General features: G+C 46.5%; 1 protein-coding gene across 1 annotated transcript in view; it reads right to left on the reverse strand.

Annotated features, from left to right (window-relative positions):
• Nucleotides 1-25,697, reverse strand: part of LOC138296989 (EMILIN-1-like) — a 32,683-nt gene that overhangs the window by 3,838 nt on the left and 3,148 nt on the right. The window contains exons 2-4 of the mRNA XM_069236506.1: nucleotides 6,198-6,215; nucleotides 4,897-4,914; nucleotides 129-263 (exon numbers count right to left, since the gene is read on the reverse strand). Coding sequence (XP_069092607.1) covers nucleotides 129-263; nucleotides 4,897-4,914; nucleotides 6,198-6,215 — 171 coding nt within the window. The remainder of the gene's footprint in view (nucleotides 1-128; nucleotides 264-4,896; nucleotides 4,915-6,197; nucleotides 6,216-25,697) is intronic.

Raw genomic sequence — 25,697 nt, forward strand, 5'->3', positions numbered from 1 at the left:
TATATGTCTATGCAATGAATCTGACTTTTTACATTTGTTCCCTGTAGTTGGATTTGAGTTAAAATCTAATAACAGACATATGTTTAAAAAATAAGGGAGACAAAGGTGCATGCATTATTCTCACTCACCAGTGTAGGGGTCATAGTAGCTGCCGTCATTAACAAGCACTTTATCGAATACAACCGTTCCAGGGTCCACCTGAGGGTAGGTGAGGGCTGCACTGAAGGATACGCGGGGAACTCTCGCTGCCTCGCCGACCAGGCCTGTTGGTTGGACAGAAAAAGGATGTGTTACGTCCATGTTTAAAGCATAGTGGGCCAGTAAATGGAAGGGTTTAGAAGGGCATCATCTTTACACATTAGCCAACCCTCTCAGAGATCTGGTGTATTAAATAATTCAGCTCAAGGTAAGCAGTCATTTCATTGAATTCATAGGGGCATTGAAGGTGGAATCACATGCTCTTTAATCCCCTAAGACATCACAGGATATGATTCTCTTCAATAACATTTCATGGTCTTTGACCTCCCAGTGCCTCTCATATCATCACAGAAAGTGCCATTACACCCTTCTTGAAATCTTGGCTTTATGACTTGTGGCTACAAAATGTTAATAAATTCTGACTCATAAAAAATGAGCTACTTACCTGTAACAATAGTTTTGAGCATTAAACTCTTCTAAATTCATCTGGTGTCTATTATTCTATCAACAGGTTGTGGATCTGGACTTTGTTTGAGAATACATTGGGGTCTACTTAGAAAAAGTTAAATATACCAATGTACATTTAGACAAGTATACATTTACTACTACACCTAAATGCAACCCTATACTTTTGAGCTATTCGCCATTTCCAAGTTACATTTACACCTCAGTGCAGACGTACAGGAGTTCACTCCTGCAAATCAGGGGGTGTAATGTCATACAATAGAATTTTAAGTGTAGATTTAGTACTAGAAACTTTGCCCCATTGGTGGAAATCTCTGCCACTAAGGCTGCGATCTCCATAGGGGAAAGAATAAGGACAGTTATTACGTTTAATCATCTTTAAAAAACATAATAACATATTTTAATGTAAGGTATACATGTAAATTAAATTAAATATTTAACTCAGAACTAATCAACTGAAATGCTCACATATATTTTCATTTTCACTTAATATTTAGTAAGTTTTGTACAAAGCTATGAGCTTAATCAATTAAAAATATGTCACCATTTTTAATAAAGTTTTTTATATTTTTTATTTAATCATTACATTTTAAAATTATTAATTCATAATTATATATATTCTGGGACTAATTTAATAATAATATAAATCATGTATTCTATTTAACATTAGTTCCTATAGCGTGTTGTTTTAGTTCCCTGCTTCCCTTGTTTTCCAAGGACGTGTGTTGCATGTAGTACCTGTGAGTGACCATGCATGGTGCTTGATTTACTCCAAGGCGGGGTTTACACCTATCCCGACACTTTTAGGGCTGCAATAAAGGCTTTGGAAGTGTAGTTTTTTAATAGAAATTATCTAACTCTTTTGGTTATGTGTGTTTGTAATTGCATGTCCTTCTCTAAACCCCTCCTTAAATGTTCCTAAACCCTTTCATTTAGTAGCAGATATTCCCCATTATCCAGACACTCCTCCTTGTCCAACCCACATTTAGTATAAAAACGTACAGACGTGCACGGCGATCCCCACCCCCTTGGTGGAGATCTCTGTACGCAAAATATACAAGGGTTGGAGGCAGTAGATGGTCGGCCGGAGGCTTGTGCACTGCATTTTGCAGCACGAGTAGTACTGCTGTAGTATGTACCACTACTTTATGTACCACCAAATGTGTTTGTTAATAAGATTCAACCATTTACATTTGGACATAAAGTATAGATGGATCCCATATGACTCCTGAGTGTCAGTGCTTATTCATCTGCTTGCTGTTTCTGTAGTATCCAGTGGCTACTCCCAGTGAAGTTGATGGGAGAATTAGCCCAAGATGACCTTTTCCGATACTTGACAGTATCGTATTTGCAGAACCGACTGAGAATATTGCCCAATTGTAAGGATCACCCAAGTGACCGTCATTTGGTGAGGCTAATACAGTTTTCCCTCGCGGTTGAATTTCTTTCTTTCAACGTGTCTATTTTATCCTGAAAATTACATGTGGGACCCCAGCAATAATAAAGGGAATGCACTGAGGCTTAGCTCAAGTTCTCTCATCATGAGACATCCCAATTAACATTTGTCATATCCATTATGGAGCTGCAACAGTTTTCCAATCACTCTTCACCGAAACGTACGTCAGCACTTCCACACCGGGACCAAGACTTTGGATCGGATTTGTGTCATCACTGCCACAAAGGAGACTGACTTAAGAGACAATATATCAACACATAAAAGAAAAACTGTTTTCTGTTTCTATATATGAGTCGCAATTTGTATCTTTGATCAAACATTACTAGGAGGAAATTGTTGTTCTCGACCTATCTTGGTGTATTCTGGTTTGTTTTTAGAGTGTGGTTGAGCCTGTATGATTGTGAATTTTTTTATTGCTTTAGTATAGGGGGTATTTTGACTATGTTTTCTCTGTAAGCTTTTGTGTTTTTTTATCGCTTGATTAGATAAAGTATATATATTTAATTTATTAATTAATCAAATGTATTAATTGTCTCTTTGCTGTATATGTATAGTTTGTTTTGGCTTTTTTTGGTTATTTTTGTGGTTAGCTCTGTAGTCAGAGCTGTATAGGGATTCTGGTATTTTGGAACCCTTAGCATGAAGTTGGGTTGTTTTCATTTCATTTGTACTCCCAGTGAAGCTCCACTAAAGCCTGGGAAACTGATTGAGATGTACGTATTGTCTCTAGGAGCTGCGTGCTGCATTCCGTACGAGCTAGGGTAGATTTATGGAGCATGGATGAACAAGTGGCTTCTCCGCATAGTGTGCAAGGCTCCACTTTTTACCCGCAGCATCCAGCTGACTGTTCGTCTTACCTGGTGGCGGCCACTGGCAGCTTCTGCATTCTGTGATCTCTTTCGTGCCGGAGCTATTTTGAATGAGACTGATGCTATACACATCTTGATCTACAGAGGGGCCTGTGAGGATGCCCCATACTTTTTCTCAACTCTTGAATGAACAGGACCAGCAGTGGCTGGATCTTACAATACAATAAAGTGCACACAATGTGCTCAACTATTGATGCACACTTTCAAAGGCAAACCAGGATGAACCCAAGAGGTGTCCTCTTGTCAACAAAATCCTCAAAATAAAGTTGAAGTAAACAGAGAAAAAGGTGCAACCATTGGATCTGGACTTCCTATGATTGAAAAGTTGATCCTAATCTCCAGTCTCCAGTATACAATTTTCGGGTGCCAACCTGCTTCCGAAGTTGACAAACAGAATCCTCTGCAGGCAATAATGTTTTTCCTGAATACAGAAGGAGCGACTGACTAGCAAAACAAATTATCTCAAAATGGTGGCCACACACTGTGGGATTATGAGTTTACAGGTGATATTATCATGCTAGCTCCACCTATGGTTGTCACCCAAAAATAAAACTTTCTTTTTTTAAGAAAGATTCGGGATCCAGCCACTAGATGTTGGAATAACACACTGAAAGAGAATCTAGAATAGGTCCCGCTGCAAAACAGAGACAAGCAATCAGCTAACAAAGCTTCGAAAAACTAAAGGTCTAATTAAGGCCGGATTTAGAAGAGTCTGATGTCATAATCCACCGAATGCCAGAGTTTATGTAACTTCCTCTACAGCTAGCGATTCCACCAGCAAGTTCTCCTCTGGAGGAATTACCACTGATGAGAAGGATTATACTTTTCCACCCATCTCTAAACCATCTTTAAGAGATTGGTAGTCAGTTTATTAAATGATATAAATTGCCATGCAGTCCAGATGGGTTTTAAGCCGCTACGTGGGGAAGCCACTGCAAATCCTAGTTACCTTCAAATGACATCCATGCTCTGTTAAAGTCCATTCTAACTGCTATATGTCACGATAAAGCACATCAAGGGCTTGATCAGAGAGCATAGAAAAGACTGTATCATAGGAGACTTCTTCACTGTGTTATCCACAAGCATCTCAAGTGTGAACCAAGTATGAAGCAAGTGTGAAACATGGGGGGTTATTACAACTTTGGAGGAGGTGTTAATCCGTCCCAAATGTGACGGATATACCACCAGCCGTATTACGAGTTCCATAGGATATAATGGACTCGTAATACGGCTGGTGGTATATCCATCACTTTACCGTCACTTTTGGGACGGATTAACACCTCCTCCAAAGTTGTAATAACCCCATGGTCATCAAACAGGTGGTGAAGACCACTACCATTTCTCCGGTCAATCTTATTTATGATATGACAAATCACAATTGGGCAACAGAGAAGAATTATGAAGTGTTCATGAAGGGCAAGTGCACTATACATGGGAATGATGGAGGCAATACTCAGCTCTATGTGAACTACGGGCGTGCAACCCTTACATTCTGCTTCGAGGAAGTAATTATAGCCTAACCAATGACATTTTGATCATTTATGACACCTGTATTGGGCAGTGAGGGCTGCCATCACAACACCCAAGAGTGGCTGCTAACACAGTGGCAGGATCTTGCATACTTTCTTCAAAATTATTTTGTTCTCAGGTGCTAGATGCCCAACATCTTGAGCTGTATATTGCATATATTAATGTGATGGTGACCACATGTGGTGCTCAGTCAAGTTCAAATATTAATGTTTGGATATTTCTTGCCATCTCATAAGAAGGCCATTTGAGGCCATTTCTTGCAATCTGGTGCCCTCTTGGGGTGATTTGCTCTTGTGTCTTTAGGCAGCTGCCTAAAATGCACCAGGGCTCCTGAATGGAGCAAAGGACAATTATAAATAAACAAAACATGGGACTTACCTTGCTCTCCTCGCATACCTGTTGGTGAAAGAAAAAACAAGAGTTAACGACTTAAAATGCAATGCTCCTCGTTAGAAATCTGCTCGTCAATACTCTGCTTTTCAGTAGAGAGAGGCACTGCATTGTTATATTATCTGTATGTAACCAAGCAAGTCAAACATAATTCAGCATTTACTGGTTTGCTGTTGGTTGATCATGGAAACCACCTGATTTCTTGAGCAATTGCTAAATCTAAAGGAGAACCCAGGGGAGGAGACCTAATCACAGGATGGGTTACAGGAAATTCCACCTCCTCTAGATCAGTTCCTTGTTATGGAGAAAAGAAAATGTCACTGAAATGTGGATTTGAATTTTACATTAGCACATTACAGACATATTACAGGAGCGCATTTGATACTCACAGAAAGTTAATGTGATCCATTCATGAGGGACAAAAAAAACTCTAACAGCTCTAAAATCTCTCTAGAGCTTGGAAGAGTCATCCAGCACTGAACTATGCCGTATGGTCTCACGCACGGTGTTGTAAGTCATGACAATGTGATTTTTTTTCTACATTTCTAGCGAGCTTCAGTTCTGCCCATTTAATGGTGGAATATCTGAACGTGGACCCCCCTCTGAATTTACCACTTAATTCAGAAATTAGAAGCATTTTTCCTGACCTTCCACTGAGGAGTATGTTGGGGGTTTATAAGATTTTAGATCAACATGCCAAGCTTATTTAGATTCCAGTACTAAACCATGGGCCAATAACATCTGTGTACAGTAATTACATTACCATACAGTGCTACTGTGGAATTTAGAACAACAGAAGTAACCTGGTCCAGTGATCACGCGTGCTACAGTACTTTGCAGTTATCATAGGTCTTTACATGGCGAAATTGTGTCACAAGACATGCTTGATTCAAAGTGGTATTTGCACTACAATCACGATTTCCATAAAAAATATGTCGAATAAACCGCCCCCACCACTCTGCCATTATTGTTCTGCCATGTTCTAACTCTAAATATCTGGCTAGGATGTACTGAACCCTGTGCTATAGTACTGTCTTAACTTTAGCTGATATGTTTGAATGAAATCCTTTTAATTCCAATATAAATGTTGCTTTCCATAAATCTATTGTTTGTGAGTGCCAATCGTTTGGGCCAGTACACCCATTAAAAATAGTGATATTTGCTCCATTTCTTGTCTGCTTTAAAATATGCAGTTACAAGTCTCCGAAGAGGTGTCTAATGTTTCTAAGGCAAATTGGGTTGCAAGGCACAGAACAAGTATTTAAATATAAAGTTAGGCAAGGACTTACCCGTCTCACCACGTAGACCTACGAAGAAGAGAGGGAGAAATAATAAAATCATGAAGACTTTAAAAAATCACATTAAAGACACGATTCAACACAATTATCTACCAATACTTCTCTATCCCAACTGCATGACTATATCAGCACAATGACCATATCACATGAACCGTAACTACACAGCATCGTCCCATCTCAACATGATCAAATGAAAATACCATTGAAAGTTACACCATAAGATCAGAAGAGCATCAATGACATACCAGCACACCACAATACTATCACACCCCAAGATCCTGTCATCTCAAAACCATCAAATCACAGGACCATATCTTCACAAGCCCTAACAATCACATCTGAAAATGTATCATCACAGGAGTATCTCATATCATCAATATAGCAGTCCATAACAATATCCCACACCACACAGGCCATGTCACAAAGAACATCAAATCACAAGATCATATCATCGCAAATTAATAAGATTACAAGATTGTATCATCACAAAAGCAGACCATACTATCAAAACAGAAAAAGATACAACACCACATTGTTCCCTTAACACCCAGCCACCCTTCACCACTTTATCAGAAGAATATTTCATCACACCACCATATCCCACAATCCCTTTTATTGCAGAATGCTGCCACACCATGCTATTAAATCACTTCAACTGCCTGAATGGGTTTGTGTTACATCTATTCTGTGAGAATAGCATAGACTGCAAACATTCAGGACAGTACAGGGTGCCCCGCGCTCACCTTAGGCTGCATGTTAATAGACGCTAAGCTCAGACCAAGGGTAAGGTTCTTTGCTGCCTAAACTGCACTTGTGTTTTTTGCGTGCACGGTCACACTGAGGGGTGTTCTGCAAACCTCACCCAACGTCCAGGGAGAAGAGCTGCAGTGGGATTGCAAACATTAGCACTAGGGAGATTATGAAAACTTGGGCATCTTCTTGGTGTGCTCAACCAACCCATGAGTTATAGAGAAGGGCCAAGTCCACAACTTATATACTGTCCAAGATAGTGGTCTGCCCGGATATTTCTATCTGAGGTTCCCAGTCCAAGAACATGCAGAGCATGTTCTTGTGATGTCAGTTTGTGTTTGAATCATCTGTAAGGAGGCGTTTACTAGTGATGACTGCATCACAACACATTAACACCCTTCTTTTTTGTTGTGTTCTTGATCTGATATCCTTGGTTGGCTCTTTCCTCTTTACTGTCATCAGATGAAGTTTGGGACTTTGCTAATAAGAGCTATATTGCCAAGGAAGATTTATAACCTATGTGTTTTTCATCTTAAGTGGGCCCCTTTTATTGAGCCACTTGACACCATCCACACGTCTTATTAAGTGCATGATGGCGCCATGGTTAATGGGAACTGTCACCCTGTCCTCTTTCATTGGGCAAAATAAGAAGGCTCAACAGACCTCAGAATTCATACTGTGACATACTGAGATGCCAATTCGTTATTTGGTTTGATTACGCTATGGATCTATCCTGGCACCTAGCACAAGAGGTACAACAATCACACCTTGAAAATTTAGCACTGAAGAAGGCATTGGTGTTATGGTTTGAAGACATCCGAGCAGAACTTTGTGATTCTATTATGGGGCTTTTGCCTTTCTCCCTGCAGAGTTTAGTCAAAGGTGAGTGAAGGTTGGTTACTCGATTGGTTGCCTCACTGAATCTGCATTGACCTGTGAGATTCCTTTAGTAACAAATGTAGGTATTTGTTTGGAGACATAGGATACTTTGCAGCTAGCATTTTAGAAGATGTTTAAATCTTCTGACTTGCAGTATTCTGCAAAGGGAGCATTGGACAGTAGTCAGCGACATGGAATGGATGTGTTGATTTATTTGATTTGTTTTTTTTGTCAATTTGTAGCTGAAACTATCTGTGTTGAAAGAACTCAGATGACACTTTTTTGAAGTGGTTTAAAAGAAGAAATTATTGACAAGTCAGTCCTTTCACAGCTTTCTGTTTCTTTTCATGAACATAATGATTAGGTGCTGTAGGAACTCAGACAAGACTGATGAATGGAGAGAAGTCCCAAGAAAGCTATTCTAATTCATCTTAGATTTGTTTTCGCCTGGTTGATCGGATGTGTCAATGGACCCTTTGCATCAAGAAGAGTCGATTCTACTAGGGACAGTATGGTAACTTTAAAAGAAAAGAAAAAGCTATATCAGTAAAAGGCTGGGCTGTGCCTATACTCTGGGGATGATGGACATTAGATCCAGGCCTTTGTTAAACTCACTAAGAAAAATGTAGGAAGAACCCAATCATCTCTTAAGAAAGAGAAGAACAGAGGAGCACTTTGACTTCCTTATATTGTATGTTCAGTTTATAACACTTCTACCGATTGCTATGAGAACAATAGAAGGAACAGTTCTTAATACCTCTGAATTTGTGGATAGTGGCACCTGGGGAATATTCATTAATCAAGACTTGTTTGCTAAGAATAATGTACCTAATAAAGGTAAGAAGACTCCTGTCATACAAACTGTTAAGGGCTCACCAATAACAACAGCTCAGACATGAGAGGCCTCTTTTCCAAATCTCATTTGGAGAGCACAATGAAGTGTCATCTCTTTTCATTATTGCTTCTCCTAATTACGTTGTAATTTTTTGGAGTTCCTTGGTGAAAGTGACTTAATAAATACGTCAGTTGGTCTACTCGAACAATATAATTTCATCACATTTTTGTCATGGTCATAATCATAGTCAATTTTGTTGTGATTTAGAAAGTTGTTAGTCACTCAGTGATGAAATAAAGGTTTTGCATGTCCAATTTAATAGTGATTAATATAACTTCTTTGCCACTGCAGCACCGTGAGTTTTCTCCATGCGTTTATTTCTTAACAGAAAAAAAGAAGGGATACTGAAGGCTTATTTGTAGGGGTATTTGCAAATTCATTTAATTGTACCATTTTCAAAACTTCCAAGGCCCTTCCTTTTTTGCTCCAAAGAAAGACCAAGATTATTGACCTATTATTGATTACAGAGGTTTAAACCTGGTCAAAGATGGATTATCTTAGCTGCTTATAAAAGACGTATTAGAGTCAGTCCATGGAAGACTTTACTAAACTTGATTAGTAAAGTGCTCATTATCAGTTGTGTATGAACGAAGGTGACAAGTAGAGGACAGCCTTCTGCCTCATTTGGGCATTATGAATATTGTATACTGCTATCTATGTTTTTCAATGCTCCTGACATTTTTTTAGAATTGTATGGATTCAATACTTTCTTATACAATTAATCAGTCTTTATTGGTCTATCTGGATGATAATCTAGATTTTTCAAAGCCTTTTGGAGAACATCTGAGCTTGGTGCTATCAATACTTCAGTGACATCATGTGTCTTACAAACCTGAGAAGTGTGAGACTGAGAAGGAAAAAGTTGAGTCTTTAGGAGTTGGAATGTTTCTGGTTTTTCTTTAGGGATTCCTAAAAGGTTTCAGCTATTGGGGACTTGCCTTCACTTACTAATGTCATAGTGAAAAAGTATCCTTAACATTGCAAATGTTCATTTTTATTTATTAAAACTTTTTCAGAGATAACCAGTGACATCACCTGTATTTTGGAAAAATAAAATATCAGAGAGGTTTTGCTGGGATGATTAAACTAAAAGAGGGTTTAATACACTTTCAAACAGATTTTTGTTCAATCACTTCTTATGCCATCCTAATACTTCAAGGATGTATATTGAGGAAATGGGTGCCTCAGAAAGAACCAATGAGACAAGTGCTTTACAAGACCAAGAATATGATGGGTAAGTAAATCCTGTCTTTTGTCAAAGTTTGGATATAACTGCTCAGTTCCTAGAGAAAGCTTTAGCCGTGACAATGGCTTGTACTGAATAGAGGCATATTTTGATGGGCACTAGTGAACCACATGAACTTTGAACTGTTCACCAGAATTTGCAGTGTTTGCAAAATCTTCAGTGCAGGAATAGTTGTCAAGCTACATGGGCATTTTTCATCTTTCTTACTTATAAGCCTGGTTGAAATAATTTTTTTGTGATCGCTTTAAGTCATTGTTATGTGAGTCCTTACTTATTTATGACTAGCTTGAAACTGTCTCTCAATCTGCGAATGGAATAGTTCAGTCTATTTTAGACAAGGTTAAGATAGATCAAGAACTAGTAGGTGCAAAGGAACTATAGTTATCTAGAGACTCCTTTAGATGATTAAATGGATTGTATTTTAAATAAAAAGTTATCTCTGTGCTGACTGCAGAACTATGGTTGGATGTATTGAGAATATTTCATGCTTTTGTCATTTCCAGTTATAGAGGAGTTCAGAATATGTTTGATTTAATTTTACAATATTTGTTCTTGCCTATCATACTTGTGCTCAACATAAATTGTTACATTCTAACCTGCTGCCAGTGGCTACTGAAACTTTGCATACGATTGCTACAATTTATAATAGATCTTCGGCTTTAAAAATTATATTGTGTAATAATGCTTGTAGTACACACTTTTTCAAAGGTAGCCTATTTTTCTCTGCTGCTGAAGAAATGGTCCAATGCTTTAACTAATATTTTAGTCACTGTGAATTACCATTATTTCTAATAGAGGTACTCAATATCTTCCGCATTTTTGGAGAGCTCTTTGTAAGTCATTGAGAGTTGAACAAGCTCTTTCTTTTAGCTATTTTTCGCAGCAAAATGGGCAAGCAAAGTGAATGAATGAAAGTTTGATTCAATATCTTCAGTGCCGCTGTAATGAAACTCAAGAGAATTACAGTTCCTGTTTACCAATTCCAGGACTGTCTTGTAACATTGTAACTCATAGTACCGCCCAGGTGTTACTTATCTGATGTATACAAGGATTTGATCCACACATTTTTCATGTTCTCCTCACATATATTAATTGATTCAAACACCCACTTAATATTTAAATCAGTTACAGGAGCATAGGCAACTTTTTTTCTGAAAGTTTACACTGACCTTAGGTCAAAAAACCCACATATGCTGATATAGCATGATAAATTCTTCGGCTCATAGAAACTTGTCTATTGTCTTATTTTTTTCCTGTACATATATTGTCAGTTACTTGATCTTCAGGAACGTCTGTATAGCAGCAGTGCATTGGGCCACAAATAGAAGAAGATTACTTTGATAAATTAGAGTCAAAATATGTTGATCCACTTGTGTTGTTCACGTACCTGGTGGGCCCTCTGGTCCAATGGCTCCATCTTTTCCAGCAGGTCCCTGAGGCCCTGGAGGGCCTTGAACACCTTGCTTCCCAAGTGGGCCTGGTGGACCAGGAAGAACTGGTGGTCCTTAAAATAGATGACAAATGCAGGCTTGAATATTGTGATGAAAATACCCAACCTCATTGCACATTAATGCGTAGCACTCCCAAGGATTAAAGTTAATGCAAGCATGATCCTAATCTGTTTATACAAAAATGTCATGAGTGTTTTGGGTGAGTTATTTTTTTCATTCTGTGAAACAGGCAGATAATGGGGACAGAGATCTACTGAACTGCCCAGTTACATTCTGCACATTGTTCTGTATTCCTGCTGAAAATAGAAAGTAATATCTGACTTTCTGCCTACACCGCAAAACAAAGAACAGAGGGATTCACTTAAAATTTACAGAATGGATCCTGTGCTAGCAGACAGAGGCAGGAAAGTGCAAGAGTTTTTAAATCTTTAGCCATCACAAACCCTCAGTCCGCCTGCCTTACTGTAAGCAGGGCACTCCATCATAAACCCTCAGTCCACCTGCCCTATTGTAAGCAGGGCACAACATCACAAACCCTCAGTCCACATGCCATACTGTAAGCAGGGCACTCATCACAAACCCTCAGTCCACCTGCCCTATTGTAAGCAGGGCACTCCATAACAAACCCTCAGTCCACATGCCTTACTGTAAGCAGGGCACTCCATCACAAACCCTCAGTCCACCTGCCCTATTGTAAGCAGGGCACTCCATCATAAACCCTCAGTCCACATGCCTTACTGTAAGCAGGGCACTCCATCACAAACCCTCAGTCCACCTGCCCCACTGTAAGCAGGGCACTCCATCACAAACCCTCAGTCCATATGCCTTACTGTAAGCAGGGCACTCCATCACAAACCCTCAGTCCACCTGCCCTATTGTAAGCAGGGCACTCCATCACAAACCCTCAGTCCACATGCCTTACTGTAAGCAGGGCACTCCATCACAAACCCTCAGTCCACCTGCCCTATTGTAAGCAGGGCACTCCATCACAGACCCTCAGACTGCATGCCCTATGGTAAGCAGGGCACGCCATCACAAACCCTCAGTCCGCATGCCTTACTGTAAGCAGGGCACTCCATCACAAATCCTCAGGCTACATGCATACTGTAAGCAGGGAGGTCCATCACAAACCCTCAGTCCACCTGCCCTATTGTAAGCAGGGCACTCCATCACAAACCCTCAGTCCATATGCCATACTGTAAGCAGGGCACTCCATCACAAACCCTCAGACTGCATGCCCTATGGTAAGCAGGGCACTCCATCACAAACCTTCAGACTGCATGCCTTATGGTAAGCAGGGCACTCCATCACAAACCCTCAGTCCACATGCCTTACTGTAAGCAGGGCACTCCATCACAAACCCTCAGTCCACCTGCCCTATTGTAAGCAGGGCACTCCATCACAAACCCTCAGTCCACCTGCCCTATTGTAAGCAGGGCACTCCATCACAAACCCTCAGTCCACATGCCTTACTGTAAGCAGGGCACTCCATCACAAACCCTCAGTCCGCCTGCCCTATTGTAAGCAGGGCACTCCATCACAAACCCTCAGTCCACATGCCTCACTGTCAACAGGGCACTCCATCACATACCCTCAGTCCGCCTGCCCCATTGTAAGCAGGGCACTCCATTACAGACCCTCAGTCCGCCTGCCTTACTGTAAGCAGGGCACTCCATCACAAACCCTCAGTCCACATGCCTTACTGTAAGCACGGCACTCCATCACAAACCCCACATCCACCTGCCCCACTGTAAGCAGGGCACTCATCACAAACCCTCAGTCCACCTGCCCTATTGTAAGCAGGGCACTCCATCACAAACCCTCAGTCCACATGCCTTACTGTAAGCAGGGCACTCATCACAAACCCTCAGTCCACCTGCCCTATTGTAAGCAGGGCACTCCATCACAATCCCTCAGTCCACACGCCTTACTGTAAGCAGGGCACTCATCACAAACCCTCAGTCCACCTGCCCTATTGTAAGAAGGGCACTCCATCACAAACCCTCAGTCCACATGATTTACTGTAAGCAGGGCACTCCATCACAAACCCTCCGTCCGCCTGCCTTACTGTAAGCAGGGCACTCCATCAACAACCCTCAGTCAACCTGCCCCATTGTAAGCAGGGCACTCCATCTCAAACCCTCAGTTCACCTGCCCTATTGTAAGCAGGGCACTTCATCATAAACCCTCAGTCCACATGTCTTACTGTAAGCAGGGCACTCCATCACAAACCCTCAGTCCACATGCCTTACTGTAAGCAGGGCACTCCATCACAAACCCTCAGTCCTCCTCCCTTACTGTAAGCAGGGCACTCCATCACAAACCCTCAGTCCACCTGCCCCACTGTAAGCAGGGCACTCATCACAAACCCTCAGTCCACCTGCCCTATTGTAAGCAGGGCACTCCATCACAAACCCTCAGTCCACCTGCCCTATTGTAAGCAGGGCACAACATCACAAACCCTCAGTCCACATTCCATACTGTAAGCAGGGCACTCATCACAAACCCTCAGTCCACCTGCCCTATTGTAAGCAGGGCACTCCATAACAAACCCTCAGTCCACATGCCTTACTGTAAGCAGGGCACTCTATCACAAACCCTCCGTCCACCTGCCCTATTGTAAGCAGGGCACTCCATCATAAACCGTCAGTCCACATGCCTTACTGTAAGCAGGGCACTCCATCACAAACCCTCAGTCCACATACCTTACTTTAAGCAGGGCACTCCATTACAAACCCTCAGTCCATATGCCTTACTGTAAGCAGGGCACTCCATCACAAACCCTCAGTCCACCTGCCCTATTGTAAGCAGGGAACTCCATCACAAACCCTCAGTCCACATGCCTTACTGTAAGCAGGGCAGTCCATCACAAACCCTCAGTCCGCCTGCCCTATTGTAAGCGGGGCACTCCATCACAGACCCTCAGACAGCACGCCCTATGGTAAGCAGGGCACGCCATCACAAACCCTCAGTCCGCATGCCTTACTGTAAGCAGGGCACTCCATCACAAATCCTCAGGCTACATGCATACTGTAAGCAGGGAGGTCCATCACAAACCCTCAGTCCACCTGCCCTATTGTAAGCAGGGCACTCCATCACAAACCCTCAGTCCAAATGCAGTACTGTAAGCAGGGCACTCCATCACAAACCCTCAGACTGCATGCCCTATGGTAAGCAGGGCACTCCATCACAAACCTTCAGACTGCATGCCTTATGGTAAGCAGGGCACTCCATCACAAACCCTCAGTCCACATGCCTTACTGTAAGCAGGGCACTCCATCACAAACCCTCAGTCCATATGCCTTACTTTTAGCAGGGCACTCCATCACAAACCATCAGTCCACAAGCCCTATGGTAAGCAGGGTACTCCATCACAAACCCTCAGTCCACCTGCCCTACTGGAAGCAGGGCACTCCATCACAAACCCTCAGTCCATATGCCTTACTGTAAGCAGGCCACTCCATCACAAACCCTCAGTCCACATTCCTTACTGTAAGCAGGGCACTGCATCACAAACCCTCACTCACTCCACCTGCCCTATTGTAAGCAGGGCACTCCATCACAAACCCTCAGTCCATATGCCTTACTATAAGCAGGGCACTCCATCACAAACCCTCAGTCCGCCTGCCTTACTGTAAGCAGGGCACTCCATCACAAACCTTCAGTCCACATGCCCTACTGTAAGCAGGGCACTCCATCACAAACCCTCAGTCCACCTGCCCTATTGTAAGCAGGGCACTCCATCACAAACCCTCAGTCCGCATGCCTTACTGTAAGCAGGGCACTCCATCACAAACCCTGAGTCCACCTGCCCTGTTGTACGCAGAGCACTCCATCACAAACCCTCAGTCCGCCTGCCCTATTGTACGCAGGGCTCTCCATCACAAACCCTCAGTCCGCCTGCCCTATTGAAAGCAGGGCACTCCATCACAAACACGCAGACTGCATGCCCTATGGTAAACAGGGCACTCCATCACAAACCCTCAGTCCACATGCCGTACTTTAAGCAGGGCACTCCATCACAAACCTTCAGACTGCATGCCCTATGGTAAGCAGGGCACTCCATCACAAACCCTCAGTCCACCTGCCCTATTGTAAGCAGGGCACTCCATCACAAACCCTCAGTCCACATTCCCTATTGTAAGCAGGGCACTCCATCACAAACCCTCAGTCCGCCTGCCCTATTGTAAGCAGGGCACTCCATCACAAACCATCAGTCCACATGCCCTATTGTAAGCAGGGCACTCCATCATAAACCCTCAGTCCACATGCCTTACTGTAAGCAGGGCACTCCATCACAAACCCTCAGTCCATATGCCTTACTGTAAGCAGGGCACTCCATCACAAACCACCACTCCACATGCCCTATGGTAAGCAGGGTACTCCATCACAAACCCTCAGTCTGCCTGCCCCATTGTAAGCAGGGCACTCCATCACAAACCCTCAGTCCGCCTGCCCTATTGTAAGCAGGGCACTCCATCACAAACCCTCAGTCCGCATGCCTTACTGTAAACAGGGCACTCCATTACAAACCCTCAGTCCACCTGCCCTACTGGAAGTAGGGCACTCCATCACAAACCCTCAGTCCATATGCCTTACTGTAAGCAGGCCACTCCATCACAAACCCTCAGTCCACATTCCTTACTGTAAGCAGGGCACTGCATCACAAACCCTCACTCACTCCACCTGCCCTATTGTAAGCAGGGCACTCCATCACAAACCCTCAGTCCATATGCCTTACTGTAAGCAGGGCACTCCATCACAAACCCTCAGTCCGCCTCCCTAAGTGTAAGCAGGGCACTCCATCACAAACCTTCAGTCCACATGCCCTATTGTAAGCAGGGCACTCCATCACAAACCCTCAGTCCACCTGCCCTATTGTAAGCAGGGCACTCCATCACAAACCCTCAGTCCGCATGCCTTACTGTAAGCAGTGCACTCCATCACAAACCCTGAGTCCGCCTGCCCTGTTGTACGCAGAGCACTCCATCACAAACCCTCAGTCCACCTGCCCTATTGTACGCAGGGCACTCCATCACAAACCCTCAGTCCGCCTGCCCTATTGTAAGCAGGGCACTCCATCACAAACCCTCAGACTGCATGCCCTATGGTAAGCAGGGCACTCCATCACAAACCCTCAGTCCGCATGCCGTACTTTAAGCAGGGCACTCCATCACAAACCTTCAGACTGCATGCCCTATGGTAAGCAGGGCACTCCATCACAAACCCTCAGTCCACCTGCCCTATTGTAAGCAGGGCACTCCACCCCAAACCCTCAGTCCACATACACTATTGTAAGCAGGGCACTCCATCACAAACCCTCAGTCCGCCTGCCCTATTGTAAGCAGGGCACTCCATCACAAACCATCAGTCCACATGCCCTATTGTAAGCAGGGCACTCCATCATAAACCCTCAGTCCACATGCCTTACTGTAAGCAGGGCACTCCATCACAAACCCTCAGTCCGCCTGCCTTACTGTAAGCAGGGTACTCCATCACAAACCCTCAGTCTGCCTGCCCCATTGTAAGCAGGGCACTCCATCACAAACCCTCAGTCCGCTTGCCCTATTGTAAGCAGGGCACTCCATCACAAACCCTCAGTCCGCATGCCTTACTGTAAACAGGGCACTCCATCACAAACCCTCAGTCCGCATGCCTTACTGTAAGCAGGGCACTCCATCACAAACCCTCACTCACTGCACCTGCCTTATTGTAAGCAGGGCACTCCATCACAAACCCTCAGTCCGCACGCCGTACTGTAAGCAGGGCACTCCATCACATACCTTCAGACTGCATGTCCTGTGGTAAGCAGGGCACTCCATCACAAACCCTCAGTCAGCCTGCCCTATTGTAAGCAGGGCACTCCATCACAAACCCTCAGTCCACCTGCCCTATTGTAAGCAGGGCACTCCATCACAAACCCTCAGTCCGCCTGCCCCATTGTAAGCAGGGCACTCCATCACAAACCCTCAGTCTGCCTGCCCCATTGTAAGCAGGGCACTCCATCACAAACCCTCAGTCCACATGCCATACTGTAAGCAGGGCACTCCATCACAAACCATCAGTCAGCCTGCCCTATTGTAAGCAGGGCACTCCATCACAAACCATCAGTCCACATGCCCTATGGTAAGCAGGGTACTCCATCACAAACCCTCAGTCTGCCTGCCACATTGTAAGCAGGGCACTCCATCACAAACCCTCAGTCCGCCTGCCCTATTGTAAGCAGGTCACTCCATCACAAACCCTCAGTCAGCATGCCTTACTTTAAACAGGGCACTCCATCACAAACCCTCAGTCCGCATGCCCTACTGTAAGCAGGGCACTCCATCACAAACCCTCACTCACTCCACCTGCCCTATTGTAAGTAGGGCACTCCTTCACAAACCCTCAGTCCGCATGCCGTACTGTAAGCAGGGCACTCCATCACAAACCTTCAGACTGCATGTCCTGTGGTAAGCAGGGCACTCCATCACAAACCCTCAGTCCGCCTGCCCTATTGTAAGCAGGGCACTCCATCACAAACCCTCAGTCCACATACCCTATTGTAAACAGGGCACTCCATCACAAACCTTCAGTCCACATGCCCTATTGTAAGCAGGGCACTCCATCACAAACCCTCAGACTGCATGCCCTATGGTAAGCAGGGCACTCCATCACAAACCCTCAGTCCGCATGCCGTACTTTAAGAAGGGCACTCCATCACAAACCTTCAGACTGCATGCCCTATGGTAAGCAGGGCACTCCATCACAAACCCTCAGTCCACCTGCCCTATTGTAAGCAGGGCACTCCATCACAAACCCTCAGTCCACCTGCCCTATTGTAAGCAGGGCACTCCATCACAAACCCTCAGTCTACATGCCTTACTGTAAGCAGGGCACTCCATCACAAACCCTCAGTCCGCCTGCCCTATTGTAAGCAGGGCACTCCATCACAAACCCTCAGTCCACACAGTGGCGGCCGGCAGCTTTGGGAGGAGGGCGGGCGGGGCACACACACAAACACACACACAGACTCATTCTTTCACACCCAGACACGCACGCACGCACGCTCACCCATTAACAACACTCATTCCATTCAAACATGCACGCACGCACCATTCATTTTACAAATTCACACACATTCATTCTTACACACACGCACGCAAGCACTCACATCCAGTAACAACACTCATTCCATTCAAACATGCACGCACGCACCAAACATTCATTTTACAAGATCAAACACATTCAGTCTTTCACACACACACACGCACGCACGCACATCCATGAACAACACTCATAACACTCAAACATGCACGCGCGCACCAAACATTCAAAGGAAAACATAACACACATACACAGACACACACATGCACTTACCTTCAGCCTCCAGGTCCCAGGAGGGTTGGGACTGCTGCCTTCCCTCATTGGCTGACCTTAGGTCAGCCAATGAGGGAAGGCAGCAGTCCCAGCCTCGTCACAGAGTGGGATGAGGTCAGTGAGACTGCTGACCCCACCTCACTCTGTGACGAAGCGTCACTGATTGACACTCGCCCTGGGCACTTCAGGGCTTAAACCTGAAGCGCCCAGGGAGAGTGTCAATGGGTGACGCTTTCCACGTCACCCAGGGGAGGACCTTTGCTGGGCCGAGGAGATCACGCCCATAAGGGTCGTGATCTCCTCAGCCCAGCAAAGTTCAGCTCAGGCAGCTAGGAGTCTGCGCAAATCGCGTATGTCTGCTCCTGGCTGCCTGAGCTGAACATAAAGAGTGTCTGTCAGGCTGACCTTTGTTCAGCCTGACAGACACTCTTCATGGGGTGGGGGAGCGTGGCCCCTCCGCCCTAAAGGACAGGCCGCCACTGAGTCCACATGCCTCACTGTCAACAGGGCACTCCATCACATACCCTCAGTCCGCCTGCCCCATTGTAAGCAGGGCACTCCATCACATACCCTCAGTCCGCCTGCCTTACTGTAAGCATGGCACTCCATCACAAACCCTCAGTCCACATGCCTTACTGTAAGCAGGGCACTCCATCACAAACCCCCATTCCACCTGCCCCACTGTAAGCAGGGCACTCATCACAAACCCTCAGTCCACCTGCCCTATTGTAAGCAGGGCACTCCATCACAAACCCTCAGTCCACATGCCTTACTGTAAGCAGGGCACTCATCACAAACCCTCAGTCCACCTGCCCTATTGTAAGCAGGGCACTCCATCACAAACCCTCAGTCCACACGCCTTACTGTAAGCAGGGCACTCATCACAAACCCTCAGTCCACCTGCCCTATTGTAAGCAGGGCACTCCATCACAAACCCTCAGTCCACATGCCTTACTGTAAGCAGGGCACTCCATCACAAACCCTCCGTCCGCCTGCCTTACTGTAAGCAGGGCACTCCATCAACAACCCTCAGTCCACCTGCCCCATTGTAAGCAGGGCACTCCATCACAAACCCTCAGTTCACCTGCCCTATTGTAAGCAGGGCACTCCATCATAAACCCTCAGTCCACATGCCTTACTGTAAGCAGGGCACTCCATCACAAACCCTCAGTCCACATGCCTTACTGTAAGCAGGGCACTCCATCACAAACCCTCAGTCCTCCTGCCTTACTGTAAGCAGGGCACTCCATTACAAACCCTCAGTCCACCTGCCCCACTGTAAGCAGGGCACTCATCACAAACCCTCAGTCCACCTGCCCTATTGTAAGCAGGGCACTCCATCACAAACCCTCAGTCCACATGCCTTACTGTAAGCAGGGCACTCATCACAAACCCTCAGTCCACCTGCCCTATTGTAAGCAGGGCACGACATCTCAAACCCTCAGTGCACATTCCATACTGTAAGCAGGGCACTCATCACAAACCCTCAGTCCACCTGCCCTATTGTAAGCAGGGCACTCCATAACAAACCCTCAGTCCACATGCCTTATTGTAAGCAGGGCACTCCATCACAAACCCTCAGTCCACCTGCCCTATTGTAAGCAGGGCACTCCATCATAAACCCTCAGTCCACATGCCTTACTGTAAGCAGAGCACTCCATCTCAAACCCTCAGTCCACATACCTTACTTTAAGCAGGGCACTACATCACAAACCCTCAGTCCATATGCCTTACTGTAAGCAGGGCACTCCATCACAAACCCTCAGTCCACCTGCCCTATTGTAAGCAGGGCACTCCATCACAAACCCTCAGTCCACATGCCTTACTGTAAGCAGGGCACTCCATCACAAACCCTCAGTCCGCCTGCCCTATTGTAAGCAGGGCACTCCATCACAGACCCTCAGACTGCATGCCCTATGGTAAGCAGGGCACGCCATCACAAACCCTCAGTCTGCATGCCCTACTGTAAGCAGGGCACTCCATCACAAATCCTCAGGCTACATGCATACTGTAAGCAGGGAGGTCCATCACAAACCCTCAGTCCACCTGCCCTATTGTAAGCAGGGCACTCCATCACAAACCCTCAGTCCATATGCCGTACTGTAAGCAGGGCACTCCATCACAAACCCTCAGACTGCATGCCCTATGGTAAGCAGGGCACTCCATCACAAACCTTCAGACTGCATGCCTTATCGTAAGCAGGGCACTCCATCACAAACCCTCAGTCCACATGCCTTACTGTAAGCAGGGCACTCCATCACAAACCCTCAGTCCATATGCCTTACTGTTAGCAGGGCACTCCATCACAAACCATCAGTCCACATGCCCTATGGTAAGCAGGGTACTCCATCACAAACCCTCAGTCCACCTGCCCTACTGGAAGCAGGGCACTCCATCACAAACCCTCAGTCCATATGCCTTACTGTAAGCAGGCCACTCCATCACAAACCCTCAGTCCACATTCCTTACTGTAAGCAGGGCACTGCATCACAAACCCTCACTCACTCCACCTGCCCTATTGTAAGCAGGGCACTCCATCACAAACCCTCAGTCCATATGCCTTACTGTAAGCAGGACACTCCATCACAAACCCTCAGTCCGCCTGCCTTACTGTAAGCAGGGCACTCCATCACAAACCTTCAGTCCACATGCCCTATTGTAAGCAGGGCACTCCATCACAAACCCTCAGTCCACCTGCCCTATTGTAAGCAGGGCACTCCATCACAAACCCTCAGTCCGCATGCCTTACTGTAAGCAGGGCACTCCATCACAAACCCTCAGGCCGCCTGCCCTGTTGTACGCAGAGCACTCCATCACAAACCCTCAGTCCGCCTGCCCTATTGTACGCAGGGCACTCCATCACAAACCCTCAGTCCGCCTGCCCTATTGTAAGCAGGGCACTCCATCACAAACCCTCAGACTGCATGCCCTATGGTAAGCAGGGCACTCCATCACAAACCCTCAGTCCGCATGCCGTACTTTAAGCAGGGCCCTCCATCACAAACCTTCAGACTGCATGCCCTATGGTAAGCAGGGCACTCCATCACAAACCCTCAGTCCACATGCCCTATTGTAAGCAGGGCACTCCATCACAAACCCTCAGACTGCATGCCCTATGGTAAGCAGGGCACTCCATCACAAACCCTCAGTCCGCATGCCGTACTTTAAGCAGGGCACTCCATCACAAACCTTCAGACTGCATGCCCTATGGTAAGCAGGGCACTCCATCACAAACCCTCAGTCCACATGCCCTATTGTAAGCAGGGCACTCCATCACAAACCTTCAGACTGCATGCCCTATGGTAAGCAGGGCACTCCATCACAAACCCTCAGTCCACCTGCCCTATTGTAAGCAGGGCACTCCATCACAAACCCTCAGTCCACCTGCCCTATTGTAAGCAGGGCACTCCATGACAAACCCTCAGTCTACATGCCTTACTGTAAGCAGGGCACTCCATCACAAACCCTCAGTCCGCCTGCCCTATTGTAAGCAGGGCACTCCATCACAAACCCTCAGTCCACACAGTGGCGGCCGGCAGCTTTGGGAGGAGGGCGGGCGGGGCACACACACAAACACACACACAGACTCATTCTTTCACACCCAGACACGCACGCAGGCACGCTCACCCATTAACAACACTCATTCCATTCAAACATGCACGCACGCACCATTCATTTTACAAATTCACACACATTCATTCTTACACACATGCACGCAAGCACTCACATCCAGTAACAACACTCATTCCATTCAAACATGCACGCACGCACCAAACATTCATTTTACAAGATCAAACACATTCAGTCTTTCACACACAAACACGCACGCACGCACATCCATGAACAACACTCATAACACTCAAACATGCACGCGCGCACCAAACATTCAAAGGAAAACATAACACACATACACAGACACACACATGCACTTACCTTCAGCCTCCAGGTCCCAGGAGGGTTGGGACTGCTGCCTTCCCTCATTGGCTGACCTTAGGTCAGCCAATGAGGGAAGGCAGCAGTCCCAGCCTCGTCACAGAGTGGGATGAGGTCAGTGAGACTGCTGACCCCACCTCACTCTGTGACGAAGTGTCACTGATTGACACTCGCCCTGGGCACTTCAGGGCTTAAACCTGAAGCGCCCAGGGAGAGTGTCAATGGGTGACGCTTTCCACGTCACCCAGGGGAGGACCTTTGCTGGGCCGAGGAGATCACGCCCATAAGGGTCGTGATCTCCTCAGCCCAGCAAAGTTCAGCTCAGGCAGCTAGGAGTCTGCGCAAATCGCGTATGTCTGCTCCTGGCTGCCTGAGCTGAACATAAAGAGTGTCTGTCAGGCTGACCTTTGTTCAGCCTGACAGACACTCTTCATGGGGTGGGGGGGCGTGGCCCCTCCGCCCTAAAGGACGGGCCGCCACTGAGTCCACATGCCTCACTGTCAACAGGGCACTGCATCACATACCCTCAGTCCGCCTGCCCCATTGTAAGCAGGGCACTCCATCACAGACCCTCAGTCCGCCTGCCTTACTGTAAGCATGGCACTCCATCACAAACCCTCAGTCCACATGCCTTACTGTAAGCAGGGCACTCCATCACAAACCCCCAGTCCACCTGCCCCACTGTAAGCAGGGCACTCATCACAAACCCTCAGTCCACCTGCCCTATTGTAAGCAGGGCACTCCATCACAAACCCTCAGTCCACATGCCTTACTGTAAGCAGGGCACTCATCACAAACCCTCAGTCCACCTGCCCTATTGTAAGCAGGGCACTCCATCACAAACCCTCAGTCCACACGCCTTACTGTAAGCAGGGCACTCATCACAAACCCTCAGTCCACCTGCCCTATTGTAAGCAGGGCACTCCATCACAAACCCTCAGTCCACATGCCTTACTGTAAGCAGGGCACTCCATCACAAACCCTCCGTCCGCCTGCCTTACTGTAAGCAGGGCACTCCATCAACAACCCTCAGTCCACCTGACCCATTGTAAGCAGGGCACTCCATCACAAACCCTCAGTTCACCTGCCCTATTGTAAGCAGGGCACTCCATCATAAACCCTCAGTCCACATGCCTTACTGTAAGCAGGGCACTCCATCACAAACCCTCAGTCCACATGCCTTACTGTAAGCAGGGCACTCCATCACAAACCCTCAGTCCTCCTGCCTTACTGTAAGCAGGGCACTCCATTACAAACCCTCAGTCCACCTGCCCCACTGTAAGCAGGGCACTCATTACAAACCCTCAGTCCACATGCCTTACTGTAAGCAGGGCACTCATCACAAACCCTCAGTCCACCTGCCCTATTGTAAGCAGGGCACGACATCTCAAACCCTCAGTGCACATTCCATACTGTAAGCAGGGCACTCATCACAAACCCTCAGTCCACCTGCCCTATTGTAAGCAGGGCACTCCATAACAAACCCTCAGTCCACATGCCTTATTGTAAGCAGGGCACTCCATCACAAACCCTCAGTCCACCTGCCCTATTGTAAGCAGGGCACTCCATCATAAACCCTCAGTCCACATGCCTTACTGTAAGCAGGGCACTCCATCACAAACCCTCAGTCCACATACCTTACTTTAAGCAGGGCACTACATCACAAACCCTCAGTCCATATGCCTTACTGTAAGCAGGGCACTCCATCACAAACCCTCAGTCCACCTGCCCTATTGTAAGCAGGGCACTCCATCACAAACCCTCAGTCCACATGCCTTACTGTAAGCAGGGCACTCCATCACAAACCCTCAGTCCGCCTGCCCTATTGTAAGCAGGGCACTCCATCACAGACCCTCAGACTGCATGCCCTATGGTAAGCAGGGCACGCCATCACAAACCCTCAGTCCGCATGCCCTACTGTAAGCAGGGCACTCCATCACAAATCCTCAGGCTACATGCATACTGTAAGCAGGGAGGTCCATCACAAACCCTCAGTCCACCTGCCCTATTGTAAGCAGGGCACTCCATCACAAACCCTCAGTCCATATGCCGTACTGTAAGCAGGGCACTCCATCACAAACCCTCAGACTGCATGCCCTATGGTAAGCAGGGCACTCCATCACAAACCTTCAGACTGCATGCCTTATCGTAAGCAGGGCACTCCATCACAAACCCTCAGTCCACATGCCTTACTGTAAGCAGGGCACTCCATCACAAACCCTCAGTCCATATGCCTTACTGTTAGCAGGGCACTCCATCACAAACCATCAGTCCACATGCCCTATGGTAAGCAGGGTACTCCATCACAAACCCTCAGTCCACCTGCCCTACTGGAAGCAGGGCACTCCATCACAAACCCTCAGTCCATATGCCTTACTGTAAGCAGGCCACTCCATCACAAACCCTCAGTCCACATTCCTTACTGTAAGCAGGGCACTGCATCACAAACCCTCACTCACTCCACCTGCCCTATTGTAAGCAGGGCACTCCATCACAAACCCTCAGTCCATATGCCTTACTGTAAGCAGGACACTCCATCACAAACCCTCAGTCCGCCTGCCTTACTGTAAGCAGGGCACTCCATCACAAACCTTCAGTCCACATGCCCTATTGTAAGCAGGGCACTCCATCACAAACCCTCAGTCCACCTGCCCTATTGTAAGCAGGGCACTCCATCACAAACCCTCAGTCCGCATGCCTTACGGTAAGCAGGGCACTCCATCACAAACCCTCAGGCCGCCTGCCCTGTTGTACGCAGAGCACTCCATCACAAACCCTCAGTCCGCCTGCCCTATTGTACGCAGGGCACTCCATCACAAACCCTCAGTCCGCCTGCCCTATTGTAAGCAGGGCACTCCATCACAAACCCTCAGACTGCATGCCCTATGGTAAGCAGGGCACTCCATCACAAACCCTCAGTCCGCATGCCGTACTTTAAGCAGGGCACTCCATCACAAACCTTCAGACTGCATGCCCTA

This window comes from Pleurodeles waltl, chromosome 5 (genome assembly GCF_031143425.1).
Source record: "Pleurodeles waltl isolate 20211129_DDA chromosome 5, aPleWal1.hap1.20221129, whole genome shotgun sequence".
Taxonomy (NCBI): domain Eukaryota; kingdom Metazoa; phylum Chordata; class Amphibia; order Caudata; family Salamandridae; genus Pleurodeles; species Pleurodeles waltl.